We start from the raw sequence: 13,105 nt of genomic DNA, 5'->3' as shown, positions 1-13,105 counted from the left end.
TCAAGATTAGAGTAAAATGAGCTAATAGCATGCCAAAAGTGATGGAGCCTTGTTTTGTCACTGTTCTTGAATGCCTTTTGAATGGGTACAAGGCCTTGTGATGCCTGCTGGAACAGACAAAACAGCAGCTGAGTGCTGTCCCCTTTGCTTTGTGGGAACAGGCAGATGTTGTCTACCCCCAAAACACTAAGCCAATGTAAATAAGCTGACACCTTTGAATCCAGAACAAAGAGATAAGAATATAACAGGACTAGCAGAAATTTAGTTTGTTCCTGGAGCGAAGAGAAAGTAAGGGTGGACACTGGTTCTGATGTCTTTCAGGACGGAGCAAGGCAAATTACAGCATGCTGAGGTGACATCAAGACATCTCTGTCTACTTCTGTGCCTGATCCACTGTGACAGAACATTGTTCTCATAAAATTGACGAGTGATTAAATTCATTCTAATAAAAAACTTCTGATGGTCTTCTGTGATTAATAAGCATTCTTTTCCCAGAGGTACTAAAAGCCCAGGTACGGATAACTATTCTGAAAGGTGCAAGTCCTGACCTAGAAACTCTGATAGGAACGGACTGGTGCTAATCATCTCTCTGGCTAGTTGCCATGTTATTTAGTACAGGTGTATTTGTTGTTGTGATACACTGGAAACATTCAGTACTCAATAGGCCTCAGACTTGTGCTGCTTCCCACCTGCGTGGTGTCTTCTTGAAGATCACTCCTGTAACATGAAACATGCAGGAATACTAAGTAGCTTGAGATTTCATTTAGGTACCAGCCAGTTTCAGGACTTGCTTTAGGATTTTTCATATGCTCTCTCATAGGCAATTTTGTCCGTTTATTTGGATGTTTCTCTCTGCTAAAGGTTAGAAATTGTTGGCTGTATTAGGCTTTCCTGTCTTGCTTTTGTCCTGGGAATTATCCACCTCCAAAAATAATTTCAGTGGTTTTAGGTCAAAGTACACTTATTCTTGAAGTTAAAACAAATAGCTGAAGGTTTGTAAATAAATAAATCTGTCTGTATGCCATCTACTTTAGTACATAAGGTACTAAAGGTCCTTAGAAATGTGAAAATAATGCACTAAAATCGTGAATGGAAAGAAATCTATTTTCACACAGAACACGTACCGTAGTTGACTTCAGTTTTGATGAAAACACTTAACTTGAATTTGATTCTTGATCTTTAAGCTCTCGTGAAATTTTCCTGTGTAGGTCATTTAGCTTTCTTCTGTTTTGAGATCTTAGGATGTAAGTCCCAATACTTTGCTTTTAGGATTTCAGTTGACTGGCTGGTTTTGGTAATGCTGAGCATTCAGTGCCAGTGAAGAAGATGAGCGTAGGTAAGGTATATGAGGTTGATCTAGGATTCTTTTTTTTTTGAATATGTTTCATGCTGACTGAAATACAGTATTCCTTCGCATGGTTTTCCTGAATGATGTTTTTGACTGACTTAGAGAATTGAAATGGTGGTAGGAACAAGCAATGGTAATAAAAATAAGCAAGTCAGGCCAGTTAGATACTGTGATATGATGCTGCCTTTCTTTAATTCAGTATTCATCCAGGGAATCTAAGAACTCACTCCACAATTCTTCCCTAGAAATAATTAACTTAAATGCTGTTTTTAAATAATGATTTATAAGATGCTTCTGTCTTTCATTACCGTTTGCTTTTAAAAACAAGTACACCATAAATATGCTTTAAGAGAATCTGTGTGTATCAGAACACGTTTTAAATGAATGAGAAGTACAAATTCACACTTCTGTGCACTGCCATGTGGATAATGCAGCCTTGTTTGTGAGTAGGAACTCACCTTCTGTGGGTCTTGTTTCATTGGGTCTCATGAATTGCAGGTGTATTTGTACTAAGCTATGGAAGAGTTGTTTAAATTTCTCTCTCCTAATCCCACTTGAGCTGTGTTAGCATAACATAGTAGAGTTGTATTTAAATATACTTTTGAAATAATTAAAAGAAAACGCATAACAACAAACTAATTTTTGTACCTTAGCTGCAAAGATGTATGTTTTACAAGTGCACTCTGCTAAGAACCAACATAAAGCTTATAACTTTTAATTTCTCCCTAATAACTTCACATGCACTCTTATTAACGTGTATCCTACTTAAAATCAAATTTGTTTTTAATTATGTTATTTTGTAGAACCAGGATGGATCATGTATCCAATCAATCAGCATTATTCTTAAACAGGACCCCAAGAGGCAAGTTACTCTGACTCATTCAGGAGATGTTTTGGTATATGACCAGTACAAAATTAACCTGCCTTATGCAGATGGTAAGGAATAATATATGAGCATATAAAGTCTATCAAGCACTGAAGTGGTATTTTAATGCCATATATACATGTTGTGATGTCATTGGTATTGCTAACATACTAAGTGATATATTGTTAATATGAACATTGTTAATCTTTGACCAAATGCTTCACAGTTTACCTGCTGATGTACTTGGTGCTTTGATGTTAATTGTTGCGCATCGCTATACTGAGCTAGTGTCTCTTATGTTAAGATTGAATATTTTGTGTTTCTAACAAGCCCAAATGCCATCCTTCACATTTATAAGATTGGTTAGTTCTTTTCTGAGGGGAAATTTTCTCTGATTCCTGACTAATTTCTCTTCCCTTTTTTGTAAACAACTCGAAGTGGAATGAGCCCTCTCATACCCTTTGCATGTAATCTGCAGATGTTCAGACAGGAACTTTTTCTTATTTTTTTTTCTTCATTGAATTTTTAAATTTCTCCCTCTGGAAGATAATATCAAGTATTCTACATATGAATATGGGACTGTGTTCTGCGAGGATCAATGTTAGCTTTAGTGAGTGTGATATATGCAAATCACTAATTTATTTGATGTCTTTTGAGACTTGGCTCTTTGAGAATTCCCAAAAAGGGATTTAATCCAGGAAGAAAATTTCTGCTGCTACGAGTAGGTTGTCTAAAAAGTGAATGAGAATGTTATCTGCAGTGTTTGCATCTTTAAATTGATTTACTTTTAGTTAACCTTTGGAGTATCTTGGCTTTGTCAAAGAGTTTTACTATCATTAGTTTCTTGTTTTCTCTTTTAAATTCTGATTTCCATATAACCTTTTGGGATAAATGAACAATTTGGGGAGAATGGGGCTGGAGTAGGACAAAATGTGCCGTAAATAAGAATGACATTAAAAAAAAGTGATGTGACAAGAGCACTACAAACTACATACAGGTTTCCTTTGCCCTTCAACAATCTCTGTTCTTATTCACTAGATTTATTTGAAATACGGAAGCTCTCCTCTATATTTCTTCAAGTAAAGACAAACATTGGATTACAGATACTGTATGACAGAGAAGGACTGAGGCTTTATCTTCAAGCTGATGGACGGTGGAAGGATGATACTGTTGGCCTTTGTGGAACCTTCAATGGAAATATGGAGGATGACTTTTTGTATGAATAATTCCAAGATTTTTATTTGCCAATACATGAATATTTGCAGTTAGAGTGGTAGATCAAATATATACTGAAGCTGAATAGGGGGATAACAAAAATACCTTACTTTAAAGTTTGGTGTTAGTGGGTTAGATAGTAGGTTATGGTTCGCTAAAAGAAAATGTGTACCTTCAAACATAATTTCAAAACATGTTTTGGTTAGAGTATTTGAATACAGAAATACAGTGAAATGTATACCGTTACTGAGGACTAGTTTATCTGAATGTTTTTGTCCAAAAGATGGACTGGCTTATGTAAGGAACTTTATCCCCCCTCCCTGAAAGCCTCTGTCTCTGTCTAGCTCCGATTCTCTGCTACAAGCTCTAATCTGCTCTCTCCAACAGAGCCTTCATTGTTCAGTGCCTGCAGGCCAGCAACAGGAATTGGCTGTTGCCTGAGCTTCACTTGTAATGCAGTGAAAGGTGGTCAGAGCTGCCTGAGCATCACAATCAATCTTAGACTTTATGCCCAGCTTCCTAGCAGCACATGTCCTGCAGATACTAAATAAATTGGCCTCCAGAGGATGAAACAGCCTAATGGAAGGGGGAGAAGGAGATGTGAATTTAGAGCATGACAGAATACTTTGTTAACAAGGGAAAAAAAAAAAAGGGCAGGAGAAGCAGGAAAGATACTGTCTCAAAGTTGGAATTTGTCAGAACTGATAGAAAAATGGCAAAAATTTCCATGATAATTCCACACATTAAAAAAATATATATTTTAACAATTTCTTGAAGTTAAAAAGACTTTTCATAGACAGTGGTGTCTTGTGCAACACATCCACCACAGTATTACTGGTTGTATGTCTAATAGCATCTTTTATCTAGTGTGTGATACACCATATTTAAGTGCATAGTTTTGATCATTCTCTGTACACCATATTATGGTCCTTTAGTTATTTTGATCAGTCTTTGTGTTCAGTTTCTGCTGCACCTCTGCTTTCCCAGGCCTAATGGTATCTAATTGCTTTTGTAGTTGTATCTCTGGACCATTGGATTTCTACCCCCTCCTCGTTCTTGCAGAGAGTAGAGAACCTGGGAAGTCAGCTACCAGGAACAGGCAGGAAATTGTAGGTAGAGGAGAGATCAGAATAGATCAGGTATCACTTTGAAGGCAGAATTATGAATAAGAGAGTGCAGAATTTGAGGACAACAGTGTTCCATTTCACTCTCTTGTGAAAATGGAACTAGGTCTGTTTTGATCCATCCTTTCGTACAGAATATCTAATGGTTCTGAAGCGCATCTTCTTTTTCTTTTCTGGGTCTTTGCCTGGAAAGAGAGAGAGGAGCCCTGAAACATTAGCTGACAGTGCTTTGGGGAAAAGTGCAGTGGAAGGGGAGCTTCAATCAGCTCTGGTGAGGAAGGTAGTAGAAATGAGGCTATTCTGTAAATTCACTGTATCTTTTGTGACTGACTTCTGTTTTCTAAAAGATCTCCAGTTGGAGTAACTGAAAGCACTCCACAGCTGTTTGGAAGCGCATGGAAAACTTCATCGGCATGTGTGCTTGTGCACGATAGCTCACAAATGGATCCATGTGATATTCATCTACAGGCAGGTGGGCAGTGATGGTCAAATATTGTTGACAATTGCATTTCTATTTTACATGTGTGCTGGGTTTCCTTTTTGGATCAGGAAAAGCAACAACCAGTCCTCCCTGCTGAAAAATGGAGTAATGTTTATTTATCTCAAACCCCTAACAAATTATTTAGTGCATTGTTCAGGTATGTTCTGCTACGTGCATAAGCACTTCAAATACCCTAGTTTGCAGTTGCAATGTGAAAAGCAATGTCAAATTTCTAGTTTGCAGTTGCAATGTGAAAAGCTAGCCATGAAAGGTTGGTAGTATGTCTAGTTTTAGTGATGCTGCTACTGAAAAGTATTGCAGTACTCATTTTTCAAAATACTGAGAAAATGAAACACTCCAGTTGTGTGCTATGGAGGAGAAAAAGTAATCGAACAATATTTATGCTCTGCCAGCCTTTACATTTGGCTGAAAGGGTTTGACTGGGGAAACATGATATAGTGGCTGATGCAATGAAAACCATACCTAGCCATTAAAGACATTATTTAATAATGACTGACTTGGTAGCTCATCAGCTATATCCCTCTCAGAATTACTACTACTTGTCATCTTGGACTGTACAAGCTTCTAGACAAGATACAGGGGTAAAATGGTCATTACAATTTTGCCTGTAACTTCAGTTGTGATAGGAAATCATCATATTTCCTGCTAGGAAGTTGTCCAGTCTTCTGAGTATTTATACAATGTAAAAGAAGCTGCATTCTTAATGGTTCGGACATGAGCATAGAAAGATCAGTGGTCCGTATAGGAAGTCAGAATTCTGGAATGGAAATTTTGAGGTCTTAGTTCATTAATTTCCCTTTTATTGTGGAAGGTGTCAGTTTTTCTTTTTCTGGGTACGTTAATGTACCATTTTGATTTTCCTGACCACTATTGCACAAGCATGAAATGCATTCAGAATTAAAATACTAAGATGAGTGTTTGGAGTGGGTGTAACAAGCGAACGTGGTTGCAGCCTTAGCCAATGTGAAACAATGGGTAACAGGGTAACAACAGATTATTCTTTAAAATGTTGACATACTTGAAGTAGTTACTGGAAATTACTGAAACGAGAAATATCTTCTCCTGTGTATTTATGAAGTACAGTGGTTAGCATCTGGCATCTTGTGCCTAACCCTCATCATTGAGTCAGTTTAATAATAGGAGTCTGTACCTAGGCACTGTCTGCGTATCATAAGTTTTCCAAATAGCTTAAAATCATTCCAAGAACAAGCTCAAAGATATGAACAGCTAACTTTTTCTGTCCTGTTGTAACAGTTGTATTGATATGAAATGTACTGATATATGTATAGCAATGGTAGATAACTATTAACTAATTAGATAACTATTAACATAACTAATAACAATTGCATTGCATAGAAAACACTTTCTCTTCCAAGTCCTTTTAAACTCCCCCACTGAAAGTGTTTAATCTGTTATTTGTGTAGCTTCTTATGCAGCGGAAGCTTGTAGCATCCTTACGAAAGAACTTTTTGCTCCATGCTACCCCTATTTGAGTCCCATTCCCTATTTTGAGCAGTGCAGAAGAGACACGTGCAAATGTGGACAGAATTGTTTTTGCTCTGCTCTGGCCCATTATGCTCATCATTGCCAAAGATTTGGAGTTATAATAGATTTCAGAGGAGGTGTCCCAGACTGTGGTGAGTTGCCTTTCACTTGCACTCTTAATAATTATTTTTTGGAGACTTTAGAATTAATCCACTTCTCTCATTTCAAATTTTATATTAATTCAATGTTATTTTCTGATTGTCATTCTATCACAGTAAGATAAGGTAATTCTATCACAGTAGGATAAGGCTCTTTCTTGCAAAGAAACATGCCTTTGAATGTCTTGTCCTACCCGTGTTGCTATTATTCACTAGCTGTGTAAATACATTTGTTCTTTTTTTGTTGTTGTTGTAGATGTTAGGTTTATTTAATTCTTTAAATGAACCCTTGACAGAAATGAAAAACTATGTTGGTGTATATAGCAATTCTCTCTGTATTGTTTTCAATTTCCACTCTTTCTGACAATCTCCAAGAGGTTATTTTCTCAGTGTCTGTGACGCTGAAATGCATATAAAGTGCTGAAAATACACGTAGAGAAATGCTGATTTTTAAATGAAGATGAATGGAGGACTACAGATATTATGGAGATGGCCAAAGCTGACTTCTGTTACCTGCTTTGTAATGAATAACCAGTAGAGGAGTAGATAACATTATTTTTCAGTTCATATGAACTTTTTTTAGTGATGCAAAATATGTTGATAGGAGATGTAGTGCAGTTAGGCGTTTTTAAAAATTATAAAATTAGGGACCCTATAAAGCAGCCCTTAACTGAACCCCCTGCTGTGTTGGTAGGCTTGGCTCCAGAAGCAATGTGAAAATCTTTTCTAAAGAATGTTCAGATTTGACATTTGATAATTATCATCACATTGTTTAATTATCCATGTCATAGTGCATGATAAAGAGGATGTTGGGAAATTCATCCAAGCTGGCTTATCTCTTTTTATATCTGTGAAAAAAAAAAAAAAGGAAAAAAAAGAAAAACAGCTTGCTTGAGTTAATTGTGGCATGAACGGCTGTGTCTACTGTTACTAAATGAATCTGTTTCAAAACACAATTTTATTTTGCTTTGAAAAAAAGGAAATATTTATAAGAACATATGTAAAAAGTCAAGCTTGAGGGGTTTAAAATGTTTTCTTACTATTATTTCAAGCTCTTGAATTTATTTTGTTTTAAGTAGGGCTTTATAGGATATATAAGAAAACTTATGATGGTACTGTGCAACAGATGCCAAGTGCACACATTTTATTCATTTCTTGTAATGTTTCCTTTCAGATGTTTTGAGTTTTCCAAATCCCATGCATGAGAACCACGCATTTTCAGAGTCAGAGACGAAAACCTTGAATTGTCCAGTTTCCCCAGTATAAATCTGGATTAACTGCACTGACTTCATTGTACTTGTTATTACTGTGGATTTACATCTGTTTAGTTTACACAGCATGGTGCCAAGATAGCAATTTTAGTGGAATTTGATGTAATTGGGAATGAAAGAGTAGAGATGTTTATCAGAAAACTGTTGGGAGGTACTTGAGTCTCTTGCACAGTAATTTGAGAGCGTTGTTTCATTTGGACAGCTCTTTCATGTGAAAATACAAAAGAGTACAGTACTTGTGTATCTACCTGTGGCAGAACCTGCCAAGCACTGTCTGTGCCAGAGACATGCAGCAGTGATTGTGTTGAAGGCTGTGCTTGTCCCTCTGGAATGTACTTGAATTCCAAGACTGAAAGATGTGTAGAGAGGTAGGTGAAGTTGCAATTCTGATAGTCATAGTCACTATTTCATACCACTGCATTTACAATTCAGAGGGTAGAGATAATAAACATGTAACCTGTAGATGCTGTGCATTTGCAAAATTGGCAGGATCTTAGAATTATGTAGAACCTGGATGTTGATCAAAAATAGTTCTGTTGTAGTACTGAAACTCATCCAATGCCACCAAACCTAATTGTTACATACTACCTCTTTCTGTATGTGAGAAATACAAAAGTTGTCCATTGATAAGGGGAGGTTCTGCTTTGTTATTAATTGATACGTCATAAGATACATGGCAGTATATATTGGCAGTTATCTAGGTCAATTTATTGCAGCTAAAAAAAAATAATAATTTGAATAGCACTTATTAAGTCAAGGGGAATTTTCTACTTTCAATTTAGGAGGTGATCACAACAGTTCTTTTTTTTTTTCTTCTACTCCAGAAATGAATGTCCTTGTTATTTTCAAGGAATTGACTATCCCCCTGGAGATAATGTTGTCACATCTTTGGGCAAATGGTAAGGTAACTCTTTTGGACAGAACCTCTTGAGGACTTATGTTTTCAGGTTGCTGTGCTTACAGTGCAACATACTGAAGTGCAGAGTAGAAAGAAAAGCTACTGATATTTTGTACATCTGAGCTTACATGAAGAGACACAGAAAACTCCAGCACTTTCTGAGATTTAATTATGCTAATTACTTAGGCTGTGGTGAATATTTGAGTGCACACTGATCATGTGATTGTCCACAAATGGATTTATTTAAAGAAATGACTGCAAGCAAAAATTATCTTTGCATTGATTTCAGTGGAGTTATATTGGTATTTGGCAGTTTGTTTCACATGAATGTTTGTTAAAATATATCTACTGATTTACAGCTACTGGGCCTTAAGATAGAACAAGAAATCTCAATCTCCTATTTAGCCATGACTTTTACTTGCAATGTTTATAACCAGGCTGTATATAGCTTCATTGAGAACAAAGCTTTCAAACACAGTCATTTTGTTAGAAACAATTATGATATTGATTTTTCCTCTCAAGTGCCTCTGCTCTGGAACTTCCACTTTAAAAATGTCATTTCCTCTTCTGTTTGTCTATGGAGTAGCCTTTCTGTTCTACTGTTTTCAACTAGTTGTTTTAAAAATGTTTTGACTGTGATGCTGACATGCCAGCATTTGTGTTGCCTCCCTGTTGGTTCCTTTGGTACTTCTTTGTCTTTTGGCTGAGTTACATACAATTCCTTGAGCTAGGACACTTTACCTTTGTTTTTCTTTGCACTTCTTTGTAGTGTGCACACAACCCTGAATGTAACAACAGAGTGTCTGTAGCGCATGCAGAATCTAATTCAGGATGCGTTAGCTGACTAGCAGTAGGTGTACTGGAGGCTTCCTCACTATTGGAGAAAAAAAAAAGAAAAAAAAAAAAGAACAGTGTTGAAGTAGGTTGGTTGGCTCAGGTCCTCTTCTAGTGAAGCATAGGACCTGAACTGAAGCCACTACTACTGCATTTTTCCCTGGTAGTTGCTACCAGATTTTCTACTGTTTTGTGTAACTAAAAGCTAGTTTGGCTGTAATCGTACATAAGTAGGCAATATCATGTTATTTAGTACTTCCTTGCATGCAATATCTTATTAGAAAGATTGAGTTTTATGTAGTTCACTTGCTCTCTTTGCTGTAGCATCTCATGTAGGGTCCTTGTTTGTTCTCATCTGTGCAATACTTTGCAATGTAAAAGATATATGTTATTACAAGCTTCATAATACACTAACTTTTTTCTCTTTGTAATTTTCCTTAGCATAGAATTGTTAGGGTTGTTTTAGTTTCTGATTATGAACAGATGGTTCTGTTTAGTTCTGGTAAGAAAATCACAGTAGCTCGCTACTCCAGATCCCTATCATATTGAAGAATCAAGATTAGTTTGGGACAACGTGTATAAAAATTAACAAGTGCAGTTCAGTTTCCTCTTGGGAGCCAAGAACTCTAAAACTATTGAAGCAAATTTATTGAAATGACTTCATTATAAATGAGATAAAAATTAATGATACTGTAAGATGTTTTCACATGGGTGGTTTGTTAACGATTCGTGATAGGAGTGGCTGAGAAAAGCCAATAGTATCAATATGCTCTTAGTGTGTTTTGCTTTGAGAAATTCAGCCCAGTTCTGTACAAAAAATAGTTGCAGTCTCAATAGCTTGTGATTGTATTATATTCAGCACTGGGGTTTTACCTGTGGGTGAGTACAACTGTTGCAGTTGTCAGCATTTTCACATAAGCTAATAGCTTGCTTTCCAGCAGAGTTCTAAGCTGCTGGTGAAGAAAAAATATTGAATGGTTACAACGGTATTACAAATCTTCACGTAAGAGTATATGCCCAGAACAGGGTACCTTGCAGTAACAATATAATTTTTTTTTCCATTAATTGCTGCATTTTCTTTTTAGATTATGATGATCCCGTTGTGAACAGGGCTTGGTTTGCTGTTACTGCACCAATCTGTTTGAGAGTAGTATAGTGATAAATTTCTGTAGCTATTTTTGTCTCAATTTGTGTATTTTAACTGCTCATAATAACACACTATGCAACTGTTGCTATCTTTAGGCCTTGTCCTGCACTTTATGTTGCACAGAAAGCAAAAGATTGAAATATAATTAATTATCCTTATGCATTATGGCAATATATTCTTTCTTCTTGGTTCTAAGTTTCAGTGAAAACACAGTCTTTTTTATTGATTTGTACTGTATGCTTCATTATTATACAGAAGACAATAATACTTCGCATCTTCCTGGCTCTCATTACATCTTCATGTATGTTTATTGCAGCCATTGCAGGGATGGAGTAATGAACTGTGATAACAACATAAAAGGTGAGTGAAGAGGTAGAGGGAGAAATTACTTCAATTACTGAACATATATCTGCTAATCTCTGTGAAACTCTTTATGTGTAGTAGAAGATTGTGCAATATACACAAATGAGTAATTGGCAGGATGGGATCCCTGATTTAGAAGTCGTAAGTTTGCCTTGAAAGCAAGGCTGGTATCAAGCAGCAGCATAACTGTCTGAAATCCTGTTAAATCTGAGCAATTTTTTTTTCTTTTGGTAATGTATACGAACTTAGTTGCGTGGCAAACAGCAGAACTTCAGTAGGGAAAACAAAGGCTGTCATTGTCCCTTCAAATATGGTTTTAGGAACTGAAAGCTGGCAGTAATTTTTCACAGAAAATTTTCTTTACCTCTACAAACCCTGAACAAATACAAAAAAAAAAAGTCATACATAAGAAAAAGAATGTAACAAATGCTTTTTCTATTACAGCATATTTTGTATGTTCTTACATATTATTGTCTAGACTATGGTCATGGTGGTCCTTATGCTTCAATGAGAAAGGCTTTTATTTGTTTTCAGTTTTGTTTTCCAGAATTGCCAAGTCTTTGGCCATTAGTTGAAATTTTTTTCCCCACGCAATTGTGGTGGTCGCGCTGATTGGCAATTATCCAGGACCCCTCTCCCTAAGAAATCTTAATAATAAAACCACAACAAATCAAAACTCCTTTAATGCCCCACAGCTGCTTTGGATATTCCCATTGCACATAATGCTAAGCACAATGCAAAATCAATCATGCAATACTTATTTTCTGTTTAAATAATTTATCTCATACCTGTATTGGACACAAAATTTCAAGTGTGAAAACTATTGTGTTTGTCTTTTATTTATTTTTTTTATTTTTTTTATCTTGCAGCACACAGCTGCCCAGTTGGACAGATCTATATTAACTGTAGTAATCAGCAAGTTGATGCTGAACTCAGCAGAGAAAGAACTTGTGAGAATCAACTGCTAAACCTCACTTTCTCAGCACACCTTCCGTGCGTTTCAGGTTGTGTATGCCCACCAGGGTGAGTATTTTGTGTTGTATGTTAGTGTACAGACATGGATGACTAACTTCAGTAGTGGTTGAGTAGTTAAGACATGCCACGTTACTACTTGGAGAATCGGAGGTGTCAAGGAGTGCGCATCCTGCTTCTGAAGGCTTGCCACAAAAGTTACAGGCTATTGAATGCGTAAGAAATGGTAATCTAAAAGACAGGGGGAGTCAAAGATCTAGTACCTCCTAATAATAAAAACAAAATAGCAGGAATATAGAAAGGGTATTGAAACTATTTGATTCAAGCCTTGTCTTACAGCAGATGCATATGAACTTACATACTATTTTGTAGATGTTTCTCTAACTTGGTTTTTGATCATTTCACATATTTCTTCATTCCTAGACATTGTTTGCAGTGTAGTCTCCCTTGGAGGGGTATTTAATCAGTCTCAGGAATTTATGCTGAAAATGTATAAATGAGCTAGTTTTTTTTTTGTTTGTTTTGGAATCAAACACTGTTGTTGAAAGATTTTTAAAGATAAAAGTAATAATTATGTATTTGTCCTGTTTTGGATGGTATTTAGTCCTGTAAGAACACAGTTTCAAGTTTTTGACTATTGTCACTCTCAAATTAACATTGGTAATTTGAGAGCATCCCCAAAACAAAGAATAAAAGCCAGATTCTCAGTCAAACTGAATTGAAATAGCTCAGGTGAAGTCTGTGGGCCTACACTCATTTATATGTAAATTTTTCTGTGCTATGCTAAAAGATTATTATCCAGACTTGCATTTTATTTTAACGTTCAAAACCGTGAAACTTCAAACTGTTCACATGAAGTGGAACCTGTAAGTCAGTCCAACTCGAAGTATGGTACCACAGTGAAAATGTGCAGTGCCAAGGTT

The 13,105-nt window shown here is 36.2% G+C and overlaps 1 protein-coding gene across 2 annotated transcripts in view; it reads left to right on the top strand.

The window, feature by feature from the left end:
• Nucleotides 1-13,105, top strand: part of OTOG (otogelin) — a 107,372-nt gene that overhangs the window by 24,941 nt on the left and 69,326 nt on the right. For both annotated transcript variants that reach the window (XM_035328323.1, XM_035328322.1), the window contains exons 16-23: nt 2,152-2,284; nt 3,252-3,429; nt 4,900-5,024; nt 6,479-6,691; nt 8,171-8,336; nt 8,793-8,867; nt 11,164-11,207; nt 12,080-12,233. In XM_035328323.1, the coding sequence (XP_035184214.1) occupies nt 2,152-2,284; nt 3,252-3,429; nt 4,900-5,024; nt 6,479-6,691; nt 8,171-8,336; nt 8,793-8,867; nt 11,164-11,207; nt 12,080-12,233 (1,088 nt within the window). The remainder of the gene's footprint in view (nt 1-2,151; nt 2,285-3,251; nt 3,430-4,899; nt 5,025-6,478; nt 6,692-8,170; nt 8,337-8,792; nt 8,868-11,163; nt 11,208-12,079; nt 12,234-13,105) is intronic.

The sequence above is a fragment of the Oxyura jamaicensis genome, chromosome 5 (genome assembly GCF_011077185.1).
Source record: "Oxyura jamaicensis isolate SHBP4307 breed ruddy duck chromosome 5, BPBGC_Ojam_1.0, whole genome shotgun sequence".
Lineage (NCBI taxonomy): Eukaryota > Metazoa > Chordata > Aves > Anseriformes > Anatidae > Oxyura > Oxyura jamaicensis.
Note: the sequence above shows the minus strand (reverse complement) of the source record. Positions and strands in the feature narration are given on the sequence as shown.